Source organism: Simochromis diagramma, unplaced genomic scaffold, assembly GCF_900408965.1.
Source record: "Simochromis diagramma unplaced genomic scaffold, fSimDia1.1 OVJJ01000603.1, whole genome shotgun sequence".
NCBI lineage: Eukaryota > Metazoa > Chordata > Actinopteri > Cichliformes > Cichlidae > Simochromis > Simochromis diagramma.
In genome coordinates, this window is record NW_024387414.1 from 5,383,204 (window position 1) to 5,410,327 (window position 27,124).

Genomic DNA, 27,124 nt, shown 5'->3' on the forward strand with positions numbered 1-27,124 from the left:
CGTCGCCGTCTGTTCTTCATCTAAACAGCTTTGGGTGTCACAGATTGTTACACTAGTGGAAGACCAGCTATCACCCTTTTTCTCTTTTAATCTGTTTAGTTATTTTGTTGAGTGTTCTTATAAGCATCACTTTACTCTGTTCATTTTACTTTAGTGGTTATGATTAGTTTTACAATATATGAAGCAATGGTGTTTAAAAGAAATAACTGAATAAATTGTTACATTTAGTTCAGGTTCCATCAGTCACGCTGTATAAGGTGATGTTAGCTCAAAAGGCATCCCTCATTATAACCTATGGTTTTGTCTCTGGGCTCTGAGATGCAAAAGACGCTGATACAAAGAGAGATGCTCTGTGCCACTGAGAGTGAACGCAGTATAATTCAGAGGAGATTGTGGTTATTTTTGTCAAATACAAACCTGAAAGAAGACGTATTATATTTTAGTGCCAAATGTCCAAAATTGATTTATTTCAGCTTGAAGAAAACATAGTTCTTACCTGTAAATTCTACAAATAGATGCAGCTTGAGTGATGACAGTATTGACATAAATCCTCTTCTACTTCATCTTTGTTATTTATACAAATTGCCAAAGTCATGTAAGTCCCATTTTTGTGTGTGCTCCAATGGTTTTTCTTTATCTACCTGCTGAAATTGTCCTCCTACGTACCTGATCCAGTCTGTTTCTGCCATCCAGTCTCACTTTGTCAATCTTATTTTGCAGCGTTTGTTTCTCTGTGTGCGACCCTCCTGTGAGTCTCTCTGACCAGCTTCCGCTTAGGTTAATTAATGAGCACCTTGTAAATTTACCTTAAAAACTTAAATGCATGAGAAAGTGGAAAAGGAAAGAGTGAGGGCAAATGGCACATTTCAAAGGTGGCATGAAGTGAGGTGGAAAAAGGTGAAATATAGAAAAAGAGCCAAGGTAGATGATCTGCAGAGGGAGGAGGAAAGATGGCAGGGAGGATAATAAAAGCAATAGGAGAGAGGAGAGAATGAAATAGAGCAGCATTGCATCCCTCTGTGATTTGGAGTGGGAATTATTTCCATCACACATCACAATGTCAATTCTCACTCTACCCTTCTACCTCTGGTTTTCTGTCTTCCACCAGATTTTCCCCCATAGATTTACATCTGTGTCTGCTGTCCTGTCTGTTCTCTACATGTTTCTGTCATTTTCTGTTTCTTAAAATTTCTTTTTTTATTAAAAATATTAAATATTTTATCATAACAATAGCAACAGTAATAAAAAAAATGAAAAGACAATTGATTCTTATCATTACTGCACTGTGTTTGGTGGCTGGAAAGTTCTGTTACTGGTGAGTACGTGCTTTACTGCATCTTTGTCATGTGGTAACCTGTTCTCAAATAGCAAATTATTCTAGTGTCTCGTCACCAAAGGATCATCACCGAAGGGTTAAGTGTCCGCTGTGACTGAAAATGCATAAGGAAAAAAATAAAATGGCTCATAATTTCCCTCTTTGCACATTCAAGTCATTTTCCCTTATCTATAGTACATGCATCCAAAAAATCTGAGTCTGAGATTTCTTTAGAAATGCCCCTATTTTGGCTTTTTAATTTGATTTAAAGTTTATTTTCTTCAGCTCACTCTAGCAAAACGCTTTGTGCTTAAGGTTCTTTCCCTTGCTTTAGAGTTTGGCTTCTGACCAGAACACATTTTTTACTTTCAAAAGTCACAAATCTTCGCTTTATTGACTGGAACCTTTCTGGCCTACACCATCACCTCTGGGTGTGGGCAGAGATTTAAGGTTAAGTAATAGTCTTGTGAAAATCCGTGTGTCAGTAATTTAAAAGTGAAAGAAACTGGAACCAAATAATACGTCTTTGTCCCATCAGAAACGGCACTGCCTGCAACCGCTCAACTCACACGGGCAAAATGATGCACACTTGTAAATACCAAACAGGAGCGAAAAAATTTGAATCCAAGTGTCTGAGCAGCATGCCCAGACAGCATACATTGGCTAAACTTGAAGCGTGCGTGCACTTGTTTATGTGCATGTGTATGCGATTGTTCATGAAAGCGTACGGGAATCTGTTCACACATCCATGTTTGTGTGCTTGCAGTTCATTTTCCAGCAGTACACTCTTAATAGATGCACAGCATATGCCAGACAAAACAGGCCCATCTGCCTTATCACTGAGGTAATTGCATTTTTCAAAGTGACAGCGGCCAATGCATAATTCATCATTAGGTAAAGCACAACGAAGTCCCACAACCGAGTGTGTCAGCTCGCGTCAGCGCAGGTAGGATGTAGGGAGGCGGCTCAGCGACCAGCAGCTCACTAGGATAGGAGATATTTCAGACAGCGAGACGGGAATGTGTTTGGAAGTGATATTTAAAATTGGAAAAGCTGTCATCATGCTGTGTGTGCATGCGTGTGCTCAACAACGTGTATGTGTGTGTGTACGTGCAGGTAAGTCAGTATGTTAACAGCCTATTTCTCTCCGCTCTCCCCCCAGGCATTTTCTTCTCCACTCATCTTATTATATTGTGCTACATCCAACCTCTGGCCTGCTCCCTCTTTTCTGCCTCGTTCTCTCTTCAACCACTGCATGCCTTTCACAGTCCCCCCCCCCCTTTTTGTGTCTGTGTGTTTTTTCTTTCTTTTACTGGCAGTCTTGTCTTGTTTTCAGCCAGTCTACTCTGCCATCGCACTCGCTTTGCTTTTTCAGTCTCAAATTCTCCATCACTTTCCTTTTGTCTCAGACTCCAGGAGAAGTGGATATACCTGTAAAACAGAGGTAGTGAAGTGCTGCTGGGCTAGTCAGGATCAGAGTGGGTTGTATAAGCAATATTACTTAACATTATGCATCTATGTTTATGTGAAAGACATCCCTCCAGACCATGTTAATGAAGTGAAAATGTGGCAATTGGAAAAATAAAATCTCCTAATCAGGCACCATTTAGTGACATCCCTTGCATTTAGAGATATTCCAATGCAAATGCAAAAGATTTATTCTCCTGGGTTTACGGTTTCCAAGTTCAGATATTCATTTGCACATTTTAATATGCAATTTGATGCAAATTACAAAGTATATCTCACAAAAGTGTCCTTCATTGAAGGTAGAAGCCCAAGAGTTCTTCTTTCTTATTCCAGTGTCTGCTGCACAGTAATTATGAAAAAGTGGCACTCTCAATTAGAAGAACTCACCCACAACAATCTACACACTAATTAGCACTTAATTTTTGAATTAATTTTAGATTGTGTTGCACATGTTCTTAGTGTTGTGTATGTGCTTTCTGTATGGGAGTTTAGTTAGTTTTCCCCCCTTATATCCACAGTAATAGACATAACACAGACTTACTACATGAGTCATGAGGTAAAAAGTAGCAGTGCTGATTTATTAAAATAATAATAAAACAAACACAGGTAGCTTAAGAACCTCCTGAAGATGTGTTTTGTTCTGTTTTGTTTTCTCCCTTACTATTTTCAGTGGGTTTAATGATGATTGTATATAGATCCATGGGTAAATGGCAGACAGGAACTGGTATTAGCCAGTCAAGATGCCAGTTGGCAACATTTGGCATCAGTTCCCTAAAGCAACTAAAATATCAAAACAATAGCTTCAAAGCTTACAGCGTGATTATCCCTCAGTCAAAGTGAATCGCACAATAATAAGAACAGATAAGTCACAGTTTACATTTATCTTGTTTGGGAGATCTCTATAGACCTGTCAGATATAATTTTCATCTTATATGGCCCTGTTTTATCACGATGCGTGCATGTGCTTACAGTGTCATGATCAAAGACTGAAATCCCGATGCCTCAAGCTGGGCACTTATGCTATTGGCGTCTTAGATTTTGAAGCCGTCCATCGTGAATGCGGGGGAATCACACTGAAACTGACACTGCTTCTCATTGACTGATAACTTGTTAGTCACAAGCTGTTATCCAGTCATCCAATACCTAATCTAATATACTCTGGTTCGTCTACCTTTCTAACCTAATGAGGGAATTGAATTCGGTATTCTTTATGACAGGGGTGTCGAACTCCAGGCCTCAAGGGCCGGTGTCCTGCAGGTTTTAGATATTACCCTGGGTCAACACACCTGAATCAAATGATTAGTTCATTACCAGGCATCTGGAGAACTTCAAGACATGTTGGGGAGGTCATTTAGACATTTTAATCAGCTGTGTTGGATCAAGGACACATCTAAAACCTGCAGGACACCGGCCCTTGAGGCCTGGAGTTCGACACCTGTGCTTTATGACTAGTGATTGAGCCCAAAAATCTGTTGAGGTCATAAAGCAAGGAAGCCTAGGGCCATTTTCCTATAGACTCCTAGCATATACAGCATAGCATGCAGATACTTGCCAAACATATACACAGGACAATGACTCAAGGACTCTTGTTGAATTATTGTGCAGATGCATATTATGATTTGCATAGTTATTGCTGCTGTTTTGTGTGTGTGTCCTATGAATCCTATCAGGTCACAGTGGATACCATCAGTCTTTGTATATCCTCTCCTTTTTCTCTTTCTCTCTAGCTATTTAGCTCTGTTTCGCCTCCTTCTCTGACCAACCCTTTCCAGACTTCCCCTCTCCTCACTGCCTTCTCCATTTCAATCCATACCTGCAGTTTCCTCCCTCTGCGACTCTCTCATCCAATCTACATCACAACATGCATCATCAGTGGTAGCAGGAGGTGAAAAGCGGGAGGGAGGGAGGTAGGTAGGGAAGAGTGAGGGAGAGAATGAGGTTGAATAAAGAGGAAAAGAAACTTTTGAGACTGAGGAAGGAATATCATGTGAGCTAGAAGAAGAGGAGGGCAAGAGGGGACGGGTGAAGGAGAGCATAACATAAATAAAAGAGACAGATGGGTAGATAGATGAAAGAAGGTATTCAATGAGGAGAGGGCAGGTGGGACAGAGGGAGCTAATGTTGGGGTGTGTTTGTGTGTATAGCAGAACTGACAGTAAGCATCAGAGGCAGAGTGGCGAGTGACATCCTCTGTAGGACTAAATTTGCACTCATTTTCTCTCACAGTCTCTTTTTTTCCTGTTTCTTTCCCTACAGCCTCTCGACATCCCACACTGCAGAAATGTCCAAATGCGTTCATTTTCTACATTTCACTTTGTTTCTATTACACCCACAGTGATGACATAAATCAGAAGCATTGCCCACACCTAAAACCATGTTTTTGCTTTCCACCTAATAATACATTGTATTATTTTTATGTCAATATTTGCAGCTTCTGCTTGGTTGTGTGCTAACTGAGCTAGAGTTGCTGGAATTGTGTTCTCCAACATTGGGGGATGCAGTAATGACTAGCATATACCGACATTTATTAACAAATAGCGGTCACGTTCCCAAATTACTGGCCTCCTACAATTCATTCTATGTGATAGGACCTGCCCGTCTTTCAAATGCCTACACCTCTCCAACTCCACATCTTCTCCAGAGACTGCATGGAACTGGGATTATGCATTAAAGAATAATTTCCTGTATCTCTCTGTCACATGGTACCACGGTCTTACGTCAACAGAGGGTCCTGAGTGTGTTGGCTGCGATGGGAGAAGTAAACATAAGCAAACATTCTCACCAAGGCTGCAAAAGATGATGATACTTAAGCCTCTGGTAGTCTGAAACTGTAATATTTCATGAATATTAAAGTTTAAATAAGACAGAAAAGAAAAGAAAAGTATCATTGCCTACTCAGAAGCCAATTTTAAGCCTATAAAATCTGGAAATAAGCTATATTTTAAAAGTGTAAAAAACCCCACCTTTTTTAATGTTTATTTTGTTGAAATTTTATCAGCCACCAGTATTAAAAATTATAAGAAATAAATACATCTACCTTTACTATTCACAATTTAAAGCACTTTGATACAACTGCTGTTGTGGTTTGGCGCCATATAAATAAAATTGAGTGTGTGTTTGCATCACAGCAGGAAATGTTTTGATATTTTGTGCATTATTTAAAGAAAACTTGGCTTTAATGACCTTTAGACTTGTTCTGTTTTGTAGTGCATCTAATTATCTGACTCATTTTTCCCCCCTCTCTGTCACTTGCTCAGTTGCCCCTGACAGACATGTTCAGCTTCCTCTCCTCCCCTGCTTTGTACTGTCATTCATCATCAATGTCATTCAGTTTTCTCCTTCCACATGGCACAGCATCTGTCTGGCAGTGTTGTTCTGTCCTGTTGAAACAAATTCAGATAAACCATGCGATGAGAAGCCTGGAAGCAGTTTCACCACTTTATGTCTGGTGTCAATACATGCCAACCCATGAACACAGAGCAAGTGGTGTGTTTTTATGAACTGGCCCAGCAAAATGTTAGAAGCTGTGCAACAAACCATTTACTTGATATTCAAACCTTTTGTTATTTGTGTCTTTCTAGTGTTTTGATGTGTGCTTTTAAGCCAAAGTAAATTGTTTAGTTATGGAAGATTTCTTGTTACAACAAGAAGAACACAGGTGTAAGTAGCGAAGGTGATGATGGCTTCACTTAATTTACTAAATCTCCTCTTAATAATTCAGCAAGCATGCCTGTATCATTGCAAGGCTCTGAAGATTTAATACTCAATTGGAATTCAGTGCTCATTATTTTTATTGAGCGCACCTGTGATCCCTGTGCTTTGGCAAGTCAAAATATCCGCAATAGGAGAAACGGTCCTAAACTCGTGCAAGTCAAAGGAATGTGACTTTACTTCAATATTTGTAAGGAACTGGACAATAACACAATTCTGTGTCATTTTTTTACAAACTCATATTAGAATTTGAGGAACAGGATATTTTCCAGTTCATCAAAATTCAATACATACAAGCTTACCATTTCCCTTGATAGATGCCGCATTGAGCAGCAATGAAATCAAACTTATTCGAGTCATTTCACACCTGAGTCATATGGAGGCTTTTTGCTAGTCATCTTCTATGCTGTTTTCATTGACGCCAAAAAGCTGCTTTGGCACTTTGGCCTTTTTTTTCCACATAGTAAATTGATCAAGAATCAATGAGAGAACTGATGAAGAATCAAATTTAAAAGCGCAGCTGATAATGGCCATGGTCTCATCAGTCAATGAAATCCTCTCAGTATTTGTTGCTAACAGATTTTTCTGTAAAAGTCTCATGTTACTCAACAAATGACAGACGACTTATAACAAAAGCAACAAAAACATTATAAGAAGTTCTATTAGTGCCCATAGTTTTGTCTATCCTTGCTGATGCAAATGTGTTGAAACATTTAAGATTCAGTCAGCATGGTTTAATAAGGGTTTTTTTTGGGCTATTTTAACTTAGTTTGTGCGGCAAAGCCATACCTGGTGCACTCAAGTGTTTTGTGCTTTGAAAAACTGTTGTTTAGATTTTGGAGGCTCTGTCCTTGTTTGTACATCAGAACCCTGCATGGCATCATGATTAGAATAATTAATAGCAATGAAAATCAGTTGAGAAAATGATACTCAACTCTACTGACATTGTTAAAAGGCATCAAAGAGACAAGTGCTGCTTAGATTTGTGTTTGCTTGTGAAAAACAAGCAGGTGCTCCCGTGATCCATCTTCTACATGAGAAAAAAAAAGTGAAACATTGTAATGGAATAAAAATATGAAAATAGCACAGCTTTAGAAAGTAAAGCATCACAATAACCCTGTGTTCAATCAGAATTTGTTGCTTTGTGATTTAACGTTTTGTGTATGTTTCTGGCAGATGGCGATGGCTACCAGGACCATCTCCTTCCTGCATGTTTGGATAAAAGCTGTCAAAGAAGTACCATCTACCTAGCCAAGTCAGGCTCAAGAGACTCAAAGGTACGCACCTTGACCATATTTTGATGCGTTTGAAGTCATTCAAATGTATTAGTTTGATTTTATCCTTGTTAAACTCTTCATTCTTTGCTACAACAAATGTATGTTACATTTGTTTTCCTCACTTCTTTGCTTGACTGTCCTCTTTTCTAAATTTGAATTTTATTACACTCCCAAAATAAAGATAGATTGGATCTCATGTGGATGAAAAGGATTGTTGTCATTTCTATGTAAATGACTTTTACTGTTAGTATAGTGAGTAGCTCAACAAAAAGCAGTTTTGCCTGTTGTGTGTTTTAGTATACTCTAAACTGTAGCATATCTTGTTTGGTATGTTATTATCTTTTTCCTCACTCTCATTTCACACTGAAAATGTAAATGCAAGCAGACAAAGACACGTACTGTTCAGACGTGGAGATCTGACAAAACATTTAGCCATAACAACAACTTAGATGATTTCTTAAAGATGTATGGAACAACCTTTTAGAGAGGCATTTAAAAAGTGACAGATATACAACAACTACCTTTACAGAATGTTTGAACAGTGTCTTTTCAGGAAATGTGATAATACAGTGAAGGTGGTATGACACAATACTTGCAGTAATGCAGTAATATGTATATTTTTACATACTGTCTGTCCTTTACAATGGCACTAACTCTCCAAAGTAAATTTATGCACAGGCTTCTTAGGGTACTTTAAAGGGTTGGTTACGAGGTTTCTCATTGTATAATTGTGCTATATCATGTTGCCCATGATAATACCAGATATAAAAATGTCATATAGCAATATTTTGCCATGCATTTACATCCCTAAGTGCAAGCAGCGAGACTAGCACAGGCAAGTCTAAGATCAAGAGCTGCAAGAAGTCTTCAATGACGACTTAGTACCTAAAAAGCGAGTTACTTCAACAACCTCCAACAAAGCACAATACTTTGCAAAATATGAAAGAAAGATGTTCCCACTACAGGTGGAAACGACAAACTTGTTTTCCACTTAAGGCGAAAACACACTGAGCATAACCAGGCTATGGTAGCACATGCGAAGGAGTTGCTAGCGGCTGCCAGTGTGCAGCCCAAGAGTAAACAGGACTCAACCAAGCATCACTGGAGAACTCCTAGTTAGAGTCCTTGGGGCGGGTTAGAAAGGTCGATCCTAGGTAACATCCTGGGATAAAAATATATTTTTCAGTTTTATTATGCCACAATATTCTGCAGCTTTACTGGGTGATTTTCTTTAGTGATTGGTATTGGTAAGTGTTAAGCACTTATGGTACTTAACCTCCTAAGACCCGAATTCTTTCACGACATGCATTTTTAATTTCTCTTTGATATTTGGGCATATTGGGGCCCGATGAATGTAAAAACAAAGAATTACCAGATTTTTTTTTAACCTTATTTTTAAGAAAAATAAGAGCCACATATGAGGATATTTGTTTAAAAGTTTGATAGAACAGAAGCAGTATAATGTCCTCGTAAGTGGATATCAGGCCCATGTAGAGCAAAATTGAGTATTTTAGTCTAAATAACCCAAAATGTGATGTCCACATATTTGGACGCCAGGTCCTAGGAGGTTAAAATTTCCTAGGCTACTATGGTGCTCACATTTAACTGGATATAATTCTGGGTTAATGCTAATCCAATATAATGCTGCTGATCCCTTGTTTTGATAGATAATCTTTTGTGTGTTATCAGTGACTGCTGCTCACTGATAACACATAAAAAAAAGTGGGATGATTAAAGGCGCTAATTTACTTAGTCCTAAAAATGTTAAACTAATTTTTTTTGTTTTTTTTAATATATCACCAGAAATATAATTTTTGCAATTTTAAGATTTTATTGCCCAGCCAGCACATGCCAGATAGCCTACCACCTTTCTTCTGTGGATTTAGACACTTTCAATTTGTTCTTGCAGCTTATCTTTCATGAGTACAATTTTGATGTCATTAAAAAAATAATTGTTCCAAAATGAATTGGGGGGCGGATCCGACCCCACCATGATGATACTGCATGATTGATTTAAAAAAATATATATTTATGAGGTGCCCAAAACATTTGCAAATATTGTATATGACCTCAAGTGAAATTTAAAGAAAATCAAAAGTAATTTATTAAACTAGAGAAAATAAGCATTAACTTTGTTGAATGCATAACATTAAAAAAAAATAGTACTCTGTAGTTTTAAAGTGATTTATATTTCTGATACCATTTAACTGGAAAATATTACTCAATCAACCAATTAGTTAATTAGTTAAAAATGTAACTGTTAGATAATCACTTAATTGTCATCTAGAGTGAAACAAAAATTCACTCTAACCCCCCCTGACATCTTGAATATCTGTGTAACACTACTTAAGGTAATAACCCAAAGAGGTTGCTTTTAAGAAGATTATTTGAAGTGTTTTTACATATGAGCAACGCTGAGTGAAGTTCACCTCACCAATCACTCCGCTGCAAAGTAGAGCAGTGTTTACCCGTACAATGGTAGTCTATTTCAGGAATGCATTACCCACGTGGCTCTCTGCAGGAGGCTCTCTTATTTAGAAAGACATAAGGACTGCATGTCACTGTGTTTATGGAGCCATACAAGATCGAAGTAAAAGATATGCACATAAACATGCTGTCCCATCCAATTAAATGTACCCATGCAGAAATTATTATATGTGCACATGCATGTTTTTGCACTCATATGAACACACAACACCACCTACGTACCATCTTGAATTATTCTTTTCAGTTGCATCCTACCATTTGGCATGAGGCCTCACTCCTTTTTCTTCCTTCCTGTGCCACCAGAGAACAAGCTTCCACTTTCATTTCCAGTCCAAAATAGAAATATTACAGGCTTATTTGCGTGTCCACCCCCACAAACACATGCGCACACAAAAGACACACATGCAGATACACACTGATGCGCATTCCCTGTGGACATGGACGTCTTTTGTTTGCCTGTCAGCCACAAGGGGGGGGAAAAAAGATTGAAGGAGGAAGTGAAAGAAGGAGTGTTGAAGAAAGAGGAGGGAAGGTAGCGTGAGAAGGACTTATCTGCACTGATGGATGAAGTGAACACATGTTGTTTTCTGTGTTGCTATTTGCTTGAGAGACAGTAATCACTGTCAAAAAAGAGACAGGCAAAGGATTCTTCCTTTGAGTGGCAGTGGTTTAGTGGAGTGACAGGAAAACGAGTATATCTTTAAGCTTTCATACATATAAGTAAACGTTTAATTAACACTGAGAAATTACAGTTTTTGTTGAGTTTTAAAGACGAAGGAAACAAATACACTCCCTACAGTAAGCAGATTGTAAAATGAGTCTTTCCTGAAACATCAATATAATTAATATTCCAAAATTGTTTAAAAGGCTGCTGATTTAACTAACATCAGAACTCTCCTGGTATCACCAGTAAGCAACTCGGACATCTCTATGAAACACAACCACAACCACCAACCACAACAAGTCTTGTGTAGCAAACCTTTTTTTCTGCTTTTTGCTTATTACCATCAGGACCTGCCCAGGGTGTTTTATTTCGAAGATCGACTGGATGCTCTATGAAACTTATGTTACGGACTTCCTGCTGTCTTACTCTGCTCAAAAATAGATTGGGTACATAGGTTTTGTCATAGCGCAGAGGAGCTGTTTCTGGGATCCTTCTGAAAGTCTGTGGCGAACTCCATGGAATCACAAGCGTTGTTTAGAGTTGCCGTGCACTTCTATGGCAGTATGTCACAGCTGGAACACGAAGTAACTGTATCTCAAGGGTATCTGATGCCTACAAAGCCAACATTGCATTGGAAGACTATAAAAAGATACTTAAAATTCGGAATTGTGCCATGTCAAAATAAAATGGTAGTTAAGGGGAGCTGCTGAAGTCAAAACAAGATGTGAAAGGACAGCAAAACAGGAAAGCAATACCTTGCTATGATTGCACTGTTTTACTGCACAACAATAATGTGCAAATAAAGAAAAGTAATCAGAAGGAAATCTGATCAACCTCATCAGATACATCAACATATGAAGTATACATAGCAACATCTTGACAACATTTTTGAATTACTTTGGGCAAAAGTACTGCAGACGGGTATTAATAGTTACCATTTGTTTAAAAAAATAATCTAGTACAAGGGAACAGTGCATTAACATGTGAAGAAAACCTTGATATTTAATATGCATTCATTTCAGGGGTTGTACTTGATCCTTTTCACTTTCCAGATTAAGTAAATATAGAATTTGCCAATGGGTGCCCAAACTTTTGCAACTGTATGCTTTCAAGGAACTGTAGTAATGTGCAGTCTACATAATATCTTATTTTAACAGAGGCCAACACACATTTTGTATTTTTATCTACACGACTCTGTTGATTTTTATCAGTTCATCATTATTTGCTGTGCAAATACTCTGCCAGCTATAATTATGCCTGATCCTACATTATGTGCGCGGCTGGTTGCTCCTTTAGAGTGGCTTCCCAGCCATTTTAAGCACACAGTCAGCAGATGCCTCTCCTGGGAAAATGGTTGAAGAGATGAAGGAAGAAAAGTTTAGAAATAAGGAAAAGGATTCGTAAAACGTTACAGGAGGGATTAACATAGAAGGAAATCAAAGAAAAGAGTTGGTTTTGTGGTTACTGTATGTGGGAAAGATAAAGTAAAGAAAAGCGAGCTGAAAGAAAAAGAGAACGTGTAAAAGAGAGATTTTTGTTGTCCTGTTATTGTCACCTTGAGGGGAAACGGCCCATTTAGTGAGACACTGGAGGGGCGATAATGATGGAGAAAATGAGTGATATGTACACTGGCAAAGAGGAGATGGGATGAAACCCACTGAGTAAAACTAGTGTGTATCAACGGTTCATCTCCAAACAGCAGTTTTTGTGTTCCTTCCTGCAGTCTCCACCACAGCTCTGTCTCTACCTCTGCAGCAGCTCCAGGCATTTAGTTTACCATATTGAAAGAAACCGTAGGGGGCTTCCAACACTCTCTTTGCTTCATTCCCTGTCTTTACAGACACACATACTGACTGCATCTATTTCACTTTGGACCTTCCCTCTTTAATCCTACCAAATTCTTTAACACAATAGGTTATTACTAAAGAGAACTGGTTAATTTTGTACCACACCTATCAAACGAATTGTAGCAACACAAACCAAACAACAAAATGACAGAACAGCCTCCTGAATGTCAGAGGAAATCTGCACACGATCCATGAGGGAGCACTTCCTAGGCAGTGGTACTGCTTCTGTAAGCATTTAATACCATGTCTCATTTCCAGTTGAGTAAAGTAAAAAATATGAATGGCAGAGTTGACATATAGTGTAGGGTTAGTTCTAAATAGCTTAAGCATTGATGAAATTGCTTTACAGATTGATTTTTGTAATCATAATATTAAGTTAGACGAACAATCGTTTCAAAAATAACAGATGTTTTACAGTGACTGTTATTGACATTCTTGTACTTAAGAGATTCTTTTTTAAATTATGGTGTTTTTTAATATCTAAAGTCACACAACATGGGCTATATTTTTCTTTAAAAGTGAGAGATTTTATCGAGGTCTAAGGGGTCATACTGGCTTCCTTTATTATGCTCCAAAAAGTACAGATAATAATTGAATAAATGGGTATGCAGTACAGTTTAAACAATTCAATGAAGAAATAATTATTAGCAGTACCTGTCTCTGATGTTTATTTTGAGTTTTTTTGCAAAACTATAAATAGTCTTCTATAATAAGTTGTCACATAGACTGTATATAGCGTCGCTGCAAATAAGCACAGAATTGTAACACTGTTGTGAAAGACCCTTGGTGGTACATAGGCACTGAGCACAGCATTCATATAAACTCTTCACCGAGCATTAATGAGTGTCTGACCTCAAGTAGCAGCTGTCAAGGCCACAGGCCACATCCCCTGACTCTGTGGCGAAAGAAACATTTGAAAATTGATTAGCTGTGGGGAGTATGCTGATCAAAGATGTCTTTGTAATGGTTTTGTTCAATGTTCAATGTTAAAGTGACGACAAATAGAAAGACATCCCACTTGCACAAAGTAATGCTCATGCAATAGTGTTGTCATACTTTATTTGTCCTGTACAAAGCTTAAATTGTTTTCATCTTGTACTTTATTGTTTTTAATCAATCAGCGAACTTCTTTCTCTTTGAAACAAGTCAGCTAATTCTAAATACACTTGCATAATGTAGGTCTCCTTCATACCAACAAATAGTTGTAACCCACTGAGGAATGCACATTGGACTTCTGGTGTATCCTGTGGTTTCAGGGTTGCACCTTTCTAGATTGAGTTTGTTCTACTGTATCTACATGGATGAGCAATTTGATTGTGATGTGATCTGAAGAGTATTACATGCCAGATGGTGGTTAGGTGGGAGATATGTGTTGAAGGAACATTCCTGATGAAAGTCAGAATCTAAAGTTTCCCATCAGAGCATTGTACTAACAATGTTGCTACAACAATGACAGTGTATGCCTCACGCTGTTACAGCAATGTGACTTCACCTGTCAGTGCTATTAGTGTTGTGACTGATGGTGTTTTGTGGATTCTGTCAGCACATTTCAACACACCCAAAACATACAAAGCGCCACCATAAAAGCCAAGCCAGCTGCCTACTGTTGCTGCCCAGACATTGCAAGGGATGCCAGTGTGAGTCAGACAGCCTCCTTCCAGTCTTCCCAGTCAGCCGGTCAGTTAGTGGTCAAAGAGGTGACACTGACAGCAGGTACCAGGGTCCCCACCCTGCTCAGCTGACACAAAGACATATGGTCTCACTCTGTTTCTGGCTTTGACTCTGACTGCCTTTTTCCGGACAAGAAAAAAGGGGTAGAAAACCTTAAAAACTGAAAAAGGATGTATCAGTGTAAGGTGTTCTACTGTATAGGCAGGCAATGTAGATGTCATCTACAGAAATAGTGTCCCTTTCTGATTTCCGCTACACTTGATAGTAGAAAATCTCTCTAGCTGTAATGCGTAACTAATCTGAGACTACAGGATGTTCTGTATATAGCATCTCTTGTATTTTCTTTGATGTTATAGTTTCTAGGAAAACCAAACTTTTATTTAAAATGTCCAAAAATAGACATTATTGCTTTCTTTCAAAATACCATTCTGTGCTAATAAATTAAACAGAGTCATTTACTAGAACACTGCTATAACATACATGTAGACTCATAATCAAAGCCATTAATACACGATTACATTTAATTTTTTTTCTGTACTGTTCAGTCCCACACTGTCTTTTAATGCCAGTTCTAGTGTGCTGAGCATTATAGTCATTATATCAGTAGCTGCATAAAAGTCACTGCTTTACTACACTTTTTTTGTTTTGTTTTTGTTTCCTTTTTTTTTTTCTTGCCTTGGACAGCCTTGTTGTCTGTCAGTATTACTGCACCTCCCCACATCACCCCATAAACCCGCACCACCTCCCTCCTCCACCGCAGGCCGCCCACATTTTAATTTCTTGGCCTAATGAAGCGGGAGCTCTCTCCGCCAAGTTGAATCAATGGGAGTCTGCAAGCATGCCGCGGCTTTTTCACTTTAGTCATCAGCAAAGCCAGGAGAGCGAATTTGCGTCTGGGTCTGGGTTTGTGCCCTTCCTAGTTCTTATTCTTTTCTGCACACATGCACATTTTGCATGTGAATGTGCATGTGTGTGCATGCACAACACCATAATAAGCTGTCTTAACATGGTGTTTTCTCACTGTTTCATAAAAAAGCCATTTGTATGCGGGATCCTTCCCTTCACTACCATTAAAGGTATCAGATTACCTCTCACACACAAATCCCATCATCGTCTCTATCTCCATTAACTTGGTCATTTGGATTTGTGCTTTAACACATTTGCATGCAGACACACACACAAAGTCTCACACTCAATTTAATGTTAATATGTCGACATTTGAACCCCGCTCAAGTTATTTAGACTTAGTATCTCTCTGTTTAACTGGACACTGTAGAGCCACTGATTAATCTATAAAGACACACACTTGACATTATTAAAATACTCTGCTATATTTAGTGATTAAATGTCAAAACTTCTGCAGCCACAAGGAAGGAGTAACTGCTTCATGATTTATTCAAAAAGCTGCTCTGTCAGGTTGGCTGTTCATCCAGCTTCTGAAATAAAAATTATTTAAGTAGACTAGAAACCTTTAATATCCTCACTGAGCCTTGCATGATTCCCTACACAGTACTGCTGGCCAATAAAACCAAAACAGAGTGAAAATGCGGCCTCTGTTTGCCGTGTCCAAACACCATAAATTGGTGTTTTTGCTTGGAAAATAGTTAACTTATGACTTCCACTTTTGCTTTACGACTTCATTTGCCAGTTTACCACAATTAAGTCTTTCATCATCTGCTTTTGTTCTGCCATATGTTCACACAATGTGATCATTACATGTCTGTGTCATTAGGTAATGTTTGAGAGACACAAATTATCTTTCTATTTAGGAAATGATGTAATAAGAGACCATAATGATAATGTATTTCTTGCATTTGATTTCACTCAGCTAAATAAATTACTAATATGATAGGCTTCATTTTGGACCCCTGTTTCATTAAGCATCTTTTTATCTCATATTCAAGTGCTTGTATGTGTACACGCAAGTAAGTGCAGGTTTTTAATCGTAACATTTTTGTGTCTTTTGTTTATGAGACTTTATTTGACTTTATTTTATTTTATTTTTTTAATAATTTTCTTTGCCAGTTCCATCAACAACTGTCACATAACGATAATGCTTAGATTAAACTCTTTAACCCAGTGCACAATACACGTCTGCATTTTCTTCAGTGTTGTGTAGAAGCTGTTTGTATTCTCCATGCTTTTCCTCATACTTCCTCTAATCAGCGTCAGAAAGGAGCAACAGACAGTACAATGATTGCTTCAGGGCCTATAGCAGCACAGTGGTGTGCTGATAAGGCTGGCGGCCAGCAAAGGCCTTGCTCTGTCCTGAGAGAGAATGTCATAGCAGAACCGAGCACAGAAGGGACCAAAGGACTCAAGAGGAAAGAATTCACCTGTGAATTAATTCGGCTGGCAGACTACAGGGCAAAGATTGAAGATGTAATCAGAAAATCTAGTAACCCAATCAGTCAGGAAAACTTGTACACAATTCTAACCACCACATCTTATAGCTTTTTAAAAAATTCAATAAATGAGGGAGAAGGAGATTTTGGATTGAAAATAAATATCATTTGGATTTATAAAGCAGTGCCAGTTTCAGTAATATGTCATTATCTAAAGCACAGTCTGTCATTTTAGATCAAGGCCTACATGTATTCATCCAAACTAAAGTATATGCACGCCTGTCATCTTCACTCCTTTCTTTCTCATTTGTTTCTCTCCCATTTCTTTTCTTTCCACCCGATGTCTTATTGGTGACTTCCCTGAGTAAAAAACTGTAAATAACTGAAATTAACATGTTTGCCCCCGGCATTACGTTAACAGGGGAATAATTGTTCCACCTCTCTGGATGTGTCCGAATGAGAATGATTTTGTGGGACAGTGTACTATTATGTCCATCCATGTCTAGCATTGTGTTTACTGGCCGCAAATAGGCTGGCAGCAGCCTCTGTGGGTCTTACTCTCTGTTCGCTTCTCTCTGCCAGTCGCTGCACTGCCGCCATCTCTGGCACTTCCATCCACTCTGGATGGCAGTAATCATGGCCAAGCTTTACGCCCATATGGCAGGCAGTCAGCCTCTTAAGCTGGATCGCAACATCACTTAACAGTCATTTAATGATAGCTTACTTGGGCACCATTGCATTAAAGCTCCAAGTTCGGTGTTATCTTCAGAAAAAGATGAAACGTAGATTTTAGTTTCTTTTTTTACGCTCTCGCTTTTAATGCTCCATCTGAATGTAGAAGAGTAATAATTACTGTCACCTCAACAATCTTCTGCCTACATTTAGTCAGTTCAAGTTACTGCTTGTACGCTTAGGGAATTAAAGCACATTATTTGCATGATTTATGAAAACAACTGTAATGTTTCACTAAATTAGAACTTGAACGTGATATTAAAAGCAACTACCTTCACGATAAAAATATTCTACATGATAAAAGCTAAAGTGGTTAAGTATCTTTAATTGGCTTCCAAATAAAACAAAATGATGATTTAAATAATATTTAAGCATTTATTGGGGCAAAGCGACCGATTTTAACCAAATGCAATTGGTTGAAATTATCCAGATATTTTGTGGTACTTAGTTATGGCAGTTTGTGTCTTTACATTTGCTGAGTCAAACCAAAAGTAATTAAGCAAAGGGAATAAGACAAGCTCTGCACTTTGGCTTTTTACTATGAATTGAGAAGCCAATAACTGTGTTTTAGTCATGTTTCTAAATGCTGTCTGGGATTTCTGTTAGCATCTTGAAGCGGGGGGGCTTTACTTGGCCAATGACTATTCTTTATTTTCTTTGTTTTTGAAAATGAAGAGTAAAGAAATGATATTTCAACCTGGGACCCTCTAAGCAAATTGCTGATGCTCATTTTGCATTTAGCCACTGAGGCGTCACATCATTAACGTGACCTAAGCCCACTACCCCGCCTACGAATAGGCAATAGTGTGTTACCTCTATATCATGTAGTGTGCACAGCTGGTTTGGAGAAAACGTGGATTACGATTTTCATGATGGATTTCAAACTAATTGGAAATAGGCTACGGTTTTCTTTTCCGAGACATACTGGTTGTATTAGGAGCCATTAGTGGCAGTTGTGGTGAATGTATCTCTGGTGTCTCTCCCCTGCACCTGGTGTATGTTTAACATTCATGAATAGTTTAAACCTCTAGCATCCCCTCTTATGCCTCTCTAGAAACTGCACATGTAATTAATACAAACTGCCCGTTTAGTGCAGTTTTTAAAAGGTTTTTTTTTCCCCCTCCCTTATATCTGTAAAACTACAGCAACTTACAGTAAAAGGATTGATGAATGGATTGATGGCTGCTCTGTGGGTTGTTGGGTGTGCCTTATTATACCTATCGGGGATCAGGACGAGGCATCTCAAAGTATCTCAAATCCAAGTTTAATGCTAACTGTAGACCATCTGATGTCAAATACATGCACTGATTGATAACACATGTTACTCATAAACCTCTGTTTATAAAAGTGAAAATTTGGGCTGATAATAGTCTCCCCCTTTTCTTTGTGTAACACTTCATTCACGGGAGTCTATTGTGTAACAGCTCACTGTAATGGCACTAATCACAGCAGAGAGATCATTACGGCCATCATGGTAACAACTTTGCTGAAATTAATTGTTTAGGAATATTTGGACAATAAAACCTTTCTGTTGCAACATGGAAAGCAATAGCATTTTTTTCCCCATTGTAGGCAACTGGAGAACAGTAATAGGACAAACATGTCATGTAAGTCAGTTTTCGAACTGCAAAAATGATGCTGCTAAGGTGGGGGGCCTACTTTCATTATTCTCTTAACGTGTAAAGAAAATCGCATCGAAACGAGACTGCAGGCTGTGAGCACGTGCACAACATCTGATTCTAAAACTCCCCTATAGGTGACAGTTTTGTTTTCAATGTAGTATGTAAGTGAAATGTAGGCTGATTTCTGTATCTTTTGTTTTATTCAGTCACATTGTTCATTCTAAAAATCGTTTGGGAAAATACACTGAACATTACAGAGTTGCAAAAATTCCAGTGCTACCAGTTAGAGATGTATAAGTTCCTTTTCACATCTCTAATACTTAGTGTTTGTCAAGTATTTTTGCAGCCTTAGTTTTTATTCAAGATCCTGCAGGTGAAAGAGAATGATTTATTACATGGTGAGAAGATTTAGGATTCAACTTAAGTCATGTTATTTTTTTTATTTTTTTTACTTTACTGCTGAAAGTTTCAAAGAAACTCATTTTTGAAACACTTAATGTTGTTATGCTCTTAAAGCTAGCCACTGTTGGACCATCAGGTTTGAGTATTATTGGAGTGCTCTAATCGCACTAAGAAAAAAAAGAAAAAGAAAAATTGCTATTAATGTCAGTTGCCTGAACCATTGCTCTTAGTCTGCTGATTTGGATGAGATAAAAGCATTTGAAAATAGGCAATCATTTGTTATTAGCTTGAGATTGCATCTTTCTTTCTTTCTTTCTTTCTTTCATTTTTTCTTTTTTTCAAGCTTGTTACTGCTGTCAAAATTCCATTACATTGGCATACGTACCGTATGAATGTGTAGGTGTATGCACTGTGTGGGCAAAGGGATCTGTAACTTGTGATGCAGTTAAAGTATAAATAATACCTGAAATGCAAATAAAAGATTCCACAAGAAATTAGGTTAAACTCATATAACAACCACTCCAGACAGGTAATTTAACCAAGTCATTTATGATTAACAGAATATGTAAAATTTGTTTCTTTCATGTAAATTCAACTTTAAATATTCATGATTTTATTACTGTATTTATTTAGCATATATCAGATTTCTGAACACTGTTCAAGAGTTATAATCTCCGGTTTTCTTTGAGAAAGATAAATATACACCAACGTTTTTTCTCTACCAGGCTCATTTGTTTACCTTTCTCTTTGTATTCTTGTTGTTCTTGATTGTTAAAGGTTCCAGTAACGTATCACTGGTATGACTGTGATTGATGACTAACTGTTGGGGGACTTGTTTTTGCAGTGGATACCAGTTCTCTCAGATTTCAAGCGGAAAGAAACTGTCTGGGGCTTTGTGCCAGATAACTCGAGTCAACCCCCAGCCCTTCACCTTGGGGACTACAACCTGGATGGGTTCCCTGATGCCCTGGTAGTCCTCCAAAACAAAAGTGGAAGGTAGGAACAAAGCACACCTGAGCTCCATTTAATAACTCCTCATATGTGTGCATATTTGCAGGTTTTGTTCTGTAATAAACCTACTTGTGCGAGGGTGAGATATGTAGATATAATTTTCAAGTTCCTCCAAGATCCTTGTATAAGATCGTGTCTTGAAAAAAATAATTTCATGCGAGAATGAAGCTGATCCTCACTTGGCAGAGGGTCCTTGGAAATTTGTCAAGTAGGTCCCCGAACTCCAATCCAGCTAATGTTTGACTCCCATCATTCACTTCATGAGCCATCAGTGCAGAGGAATAAACTGTCAGTATGCACAGGTCCAGGGGGAGCCTACAGCATGTAGTGCAGCTACGTACAAACCTTGTTTGCATAGTGATTACTCTGGTTTCTTGACATTAATATCACGAGACTCTCAGATTTCATGGAAACCTCTGAGTTTGCTTCATTTATTAACCACATTTGAATTTGTTGTGTAGCATCCTACATTTGATGAGATTATACTAACTATAGTATTCCAGCAGCACCATAAATTTGAATTGATTGGAAACTAATAACTCAAGATGCATACTTAAATGGCTTATGCAAATTTGTTTAGCTTTCAAAACTATAAATGTATTTTTCTTTCTTTTCTTAAAGACGCCACACGGTGGATGAATTTACTCATTAATTTACTGTGAAATTAGTGTACTTGCAAATGACACATTCTCATGGTGGGGGTGGGGGTGGGGGTATATGCCTGACAGTACAGCACTATCCATTATGACATTTAAATTTTTTTTTTTTTTTTTACAAAAGCAACAGTCACCCACAAGGGACAGGGGGGGATAATATAGCAGCATTTATTTCTTATTAATTTACATTTTCACAAAAGCAGTTAATTTGGGCAACACGTTTTCATCCTAGTGCTCAAAGGCAGAAAACTATATATTTGCAGTGTACAAGGTATTCAGAAATAGACCTGCAATCCTGTTCACAGTAGACTTCCAGAACAGCTCTCTTCCTCAAGCACGGTCACTTCTAACATGTTCAATGCATTCACATATGGTGACCAATTTCAGGTGGTGCAATGGCAAACTGGTCATCCAGAGGTTGACAGTGTTGCACGCTCAATCTCGGGGCCGTGCAGTTGGATGTATTCTGGTTATATTCATATATAAAATGCAGGCACCTATGTCATTCTGCATTTCCTCCCCCTGGTGTGACTGTAGCATTAACCAAATCTATTTAATATTGAAAGAATGTATGACATCATAATTTAATGAAGAAGTGTTACTGAGCACAGGCTGGAAGGAAGGCGACTAAGGTGAGTTTGTTCTTCAGCTTATGGACGCTGTGACTGATAAGCCTAGTCTTTAAAAATCATTGCTGCATGCGTTAAAATGCAAGCACCACAACCACTGGGAGTAAGGAGTATGTGTTTATTGAAGGACATGTTTGTTGTGGATTATCTTGCCTCAGAGATGATGATAAGATAGCTGAAGAGGTCAAGGCTGCGATTATCTATGCATACTGATTGCTGTGTTTGTCAGAAGTAGTAAGACGTTGGGTAAGAGCTTCAAAAGACACATTTGAACCTTATTTTTCTGTATAATTATCAGTAAGTCCTGCTGGGCTTAACTCTTTGCGTTCACCCTCATCTACAAATGGCTTATTTCTCAAAAGCTCTAATCAAAAAAAGCAATGGTGTCTCCCGTCCTCTCGTCCTTTTTCCATTTCGCTCTCATCTGAAGCCTGAACTTTGTAATCCTCTACTGGGCCAGGGACATTATTGCAGTACACTTTACCAATATAGTATAGTCTGCTCCAGCTAACTTTTCAAATGACGTTATAAACTAATGAAAACAGAGCAGGATGAAGAGAGAAAAAAAAAGGTTAGAGAATTTTTTAGATGCCTTTTTAGATTTTTTTTAGATCTCTTTCAGCTGCCACAAACCTTAGAAGATTAGCATAACAGTGCCAGTGGCTTGATTAGTAAATTCTATATCATGCTTAGACAATAGGCCTATACACAACCATTCTCCCACAACTCTGGTCTGAATTGCTTCTTTTGAGTAAAAGGTACGAGGTTTCAGAGGATAGCCTTGACAGATCAGATGTAGCTGTTTTTGTTCACATACTTTATGAAATACCACCAACCTCCTCGTCTGCTTTGGATTCAGCAGCGCTCTGAAGTCCAACCTGCATCGGGCGTTGCTGTCTCTGTAAATTCTTTCTACTCAGATGCTCTCATCTAACCAAATATTTGTAATGCCCACAACTAGTCTATTTCAAGTCCCACTCCCCCTCCGCCTCTCTCTTTTCTCTCTCATCTCTCCATCTCTTCTCGTTCAACTGGGTATTTATAGCAGCTTTTCAGATGAAAGTCCTGCCAGTCCGCATCACTCCTCCTCGCAGGAAAATGAATGTTGATTTAAGTGTTCAAAATAGGAGAACAGAAGAAGAGAGGGTGTGAGATGAGTGAAATGAATGGAACAATGAGCAGATGGAGGCAGCAGAAGGAATAAATTGAGAGTTGGAAGGTCATTTAGTATGAATGAGGCCATTTTCTCTTACTACTCAAGCTTAAAAAAAAACAAGTTGTTTATACTGCTTTAGAATGATATGTTTCTTATCTTATTAATGCTTAATTATTGATTCCGCTGTTCTTTTTTTCCTCCTATTTTAAGACCTCAGACCTGCTAATAGGGAATTTTGGGAAATGAATGATCTTGAAAGCCAGTGTGACAATATACTTAAATACCATGTAGTTTTACTGTTTGTGATGGCTGTAGGATTGACCCTAAGATGACTTCAGAGTTTTTTTGCTCTTGATGTCATTCACACTGCTAAGCTCTTAGACATTTCAAGTCATTCATGACACTACAGTTCTATGGATTAGAATTTATGTTTCTCTATGTGTAAGAGTTGAAGATATTAAGAATAGATTTTGCTCAGCAAAAAGTTGGCAAACCCAATAAATCTCAAGGAGGAGTCACTTTTAAATTAATCTTTTGTATGCTTAATTTAAATTTTAGGTTGTAAGCAATGTAGGTAACCTACTATCCAGCCTTTTCACTTTAAAAAGCTGTTGTCACTGCTATCAAAGGCATCAGTTTACTAGAATTACCCTCTAGTAATACTTCTTCTTAATACTATTACTAATAATAATTACAGATTTTTTTGGGAAGCAGTCATTATGAGTTCTATTCCCCAGCCAGCTGGAGCCTTTCTGTGTAGAGCTTGCATGTTCATAGGTTATCCAGCTTCTACCAGAGTCCAAATGCATGCATGTTAGGTTAACTGGTATTCTAAATCAGCCATAGGTGTGAATGTGAGTGTGAATGGTTGTCTGTTTTTCTGTGTTAGCCCAGCAATAGAATGGCAGCTTGGTGTACCCCACCTCTCATCCACAGCCACCCACCACCACCATCCTGAACTGGATAAGCGAAAGAGATGGATGCATTATGAATTCCAAGACACTGTCACTGTGTGTGTTTGTGTCTTCATATCTGTGCCACGTGTTTAGGTTTTTATCTTTGTGCAGTTTAATGTCTATCGGCAGTTCCCAGAGCTGCACTCCTCCTGGTCTACGTTATGTCCAGGTCACAGGACAGATGGTCCCTCCAGACTCTTTCTCTCTGTCACTCTTGCTCTGTCTCGTGCACACTGTTACATGCTCACACAGATGAACATCACAACAAAGAGTACAAGGCTGTTGCTTCCTGCTGAAAAGAGCTCCTATAGGCATTTCAGTGATTGCCAGAAGGTTTGGGATGCCGACTGAGATGGGAAGCAAGACCGAGAGAGAGAGCAATGCGGTGTCAGTGAAAGAAACGTAGTGTGAAAGTAAAAGACATGACCTTTTCCCTGTGTTGCCTTTTACACATGCAAGAAACTTTCTACCGGAATCCTCATGATAAAATATCTCCTTTTCTGGCATAGATGACAGAGTATGTCACTGTGTAGTTTATACTATATATGTAGCAGATTCTTCTTCTTGTTTCCAGGCATGAGGCAGCTTGTAGAGCTGTATGATTTATTCACAAACTTACATGGCCCATTTTCTGTTACGGCTTCGAATAAAAAATAATTAAAAAAAAAAGAAGCAGTTATTAATTGCACTTTAGTCATTTGAGGTTCACCATTCATAGACTAAGTAGTGTTAGAGATGTCACGTTGACAAAAGCATAATGATTTATGAACCTTTTACATGTTTACAGATATAAACCCTGCATGTGGGTTGGGAACATTCACTTTATGCAGCAGTTAATCTAATTACATCTAATTTTATTAAGACAGTAATAAAGGTATTGTTTTGTTTTATTTTGAATTATTTTGAAAGATATCCGAACTACTGTTTCTCTAAAAACCAATGTAGGTCCTGATCACCCAAAGTTGTGATAAGTTGTTATGCAAGTAAATTGGACACATAATGCAGTAGTACAATATACTAAGAACAAACTTAGTATATTGTACTACCATCATTAGTGTGACTTTGAAAGTGTCAAAGCTTCAGAAGATGCCTATTTAAAGAGAATTTGCCACAAGCTGCTACAGAGTGCAGTTAGATAAACCAGTAAATGGCTTTACTTTCTAGGTATAACACAAAATATGAACCACTCTTAAACTGCTTTTGTATGCAGAGTGTAAGACTGTTTGTGTCAGCCACAGCCCTCACAGACTTGGATTATCCTCAGCTATAATCACCCACCCTCAACTGTATCACATTCATAGACTGAATAAAATATGCAAAGGTCAGCTTTAAAGTGTAATCTGCCTGAAGCAACTTAGAGATAATTACAAGTGTGTCTCCAATGTACACATCAGCATGTGTGTCTCAAGTAATTGAAAATAGCCAGATGACCTTCTAGATGAAACCTCGCTTTCAGTCAGATCTTTGCTCCTGCGATTCTGAGGCTTTCCCAAACCTCCGTCACCATAACCTTTAACTTCAGCGGATAACTGCAAGTGAAATCAGACCAATGGATTAAAATGGGCCTACATCATCATTGCACTCTCATATACACAGAGATAATAATTTAATACCCATTAAGTCCAAGTGCTGTCCACTGTTTACCTTCTCAGATAAAAAATAAATGCTACAAAGCGAATACAATATTTGCAGTATGAATATTTTCTTTATTTTATCTCTCCGGCATGAATATTTCTCTGTGTTGTGCCTTGGGCTGTATCAGCATGCTTCTAAGCAATATTCCAGCCTTTCCACCCCTGTCACTCATCATATAAAATGTTCAGAACAACCATTTTCAAGGTGTATGAGTCAGCGAGCACTAACACGCCACAGCAGTGACAAGCTCCCACCCTTCCTCGGAGACTTCAGAGATGGGTCCCAATGCAGAAATTGATTTATTCCGAGGACCTAGAAATTAGAATGTATTGCTTCCTATTGACTATAAATCAACCAGATAGCATATTAATAATTAGTAATATATATAATTTTTGGAGGGTACCTTAATGTGTTTTCTTGATTCTGGGTTGTCTTTTTACTGCCACTGAGCTAGAAACAAAAATATTATGAATCCCTTTCACAGTTTCTTTACTTAGCAATATATAAACTGCTGGTGGTTGGTGGTTTCATTTAGTCGGGCACAGTTTTTCCTTACCCACATACTTTTTGAGATTCAGGGCATGGTTTGCCAATAATAAAGGTATATACCATTTTTGACTCAGTAGAGAGATTTTTATTTAATTTTTTTTGCTTTTGTTTTGCCAACTGTTATTTACTCCCAAGAAAATATGGTCATTATTTTAAATGTCTAATCAGCCTTCTGTTTAGAATAACTAATTGTTTTCCCCCCAAATTGGAGTCAGAAATGTTTTTTTAGATAAACAGAATCTCCAAACATCTGCTGATCTCTCTGAATTTAGCTTTTGTTTGCCTGTGTCAACATTTAGAGGACGTTAATGTGTAGACATGTTAATACCAGTCAGATCTCCCACTATAGTGTGCTTTTGAAAAAGGGCTAAACTCTTCTCTGATAATGAACTATGTGGAGTGTTTTTGTTTGGTGTTTCTATTAGAGAGCAGAGTGTGGCGTGGGCAGCAGTTAGCAGCACTAACTGTCTCCTTCTGATCTTTTAGCTCTGACCAACTGCCGGAGTATTAAAAAAAACAACAACAAAAAAACAACTCATCAGACGTCTAAAACCAGCAGAAGGCTTTTTGAGCTAAATGCTATCTTTTGCACACAGAAACACTGTGACTGCTTTTGGAAAAGGTGGCCCCATTAATAAATTAGTTTTTGGTTTGTCCAAAAGTGAATTCTATGAAGTCAATAAGACCACTTTTGATTGTGAAAATTGAATTTGTTGTAGATTTCTCCCTATACTTTGCAAATAAATCAGTTTAGTCCTACTGTTCTAAATGTGAAGGTATCAGGAGGTTCACATGAGAGTGTTAATGCACAATCCTCCACCCATTTATTATCCTAACAGCTTATCTAGTTCAGGGTCTCAGGAGAGCTGGGACCAGAATACAACCTAAATGAGAGAAACTTCAGGCCAAAGCCGTTACGTTTAATAGTGCACTAAGTTTTCATGCAGTCTCTGTTGAATGTGTGCAATGGGGTGCTAAAAGCATAACCTAGA

General features: G+C 38.1%; 1 protein-coding gene across 1 annotated transcript in view; it reads left to right on the forward strand.

Moving 5' to 3' along the window:
• The window catches only part of itfg1 (integrin alpha FG-GAP repeat containing 1), a 148,242-nt gene that overhangs the window by 40,069 nt on the left and 81,049 nt on the right, over positions 1 to 27,124 (forward strand). Inside the window, exons 9-10 of the mRNA XM_040011120.1 lie at positions 7,670 to 7,770; positions 20,385 to 20,536. Of these exons, the coding sequence (XP_039867054.1) occupies positions 7,670 to 7,770; positions 20,385 to 20,536 (253 nt within the window). The remainder of the gene's footprint in view (positions 1 to 7,669; positions 7,771 to 20,384; positions 20,537 to 27,124) is intronic.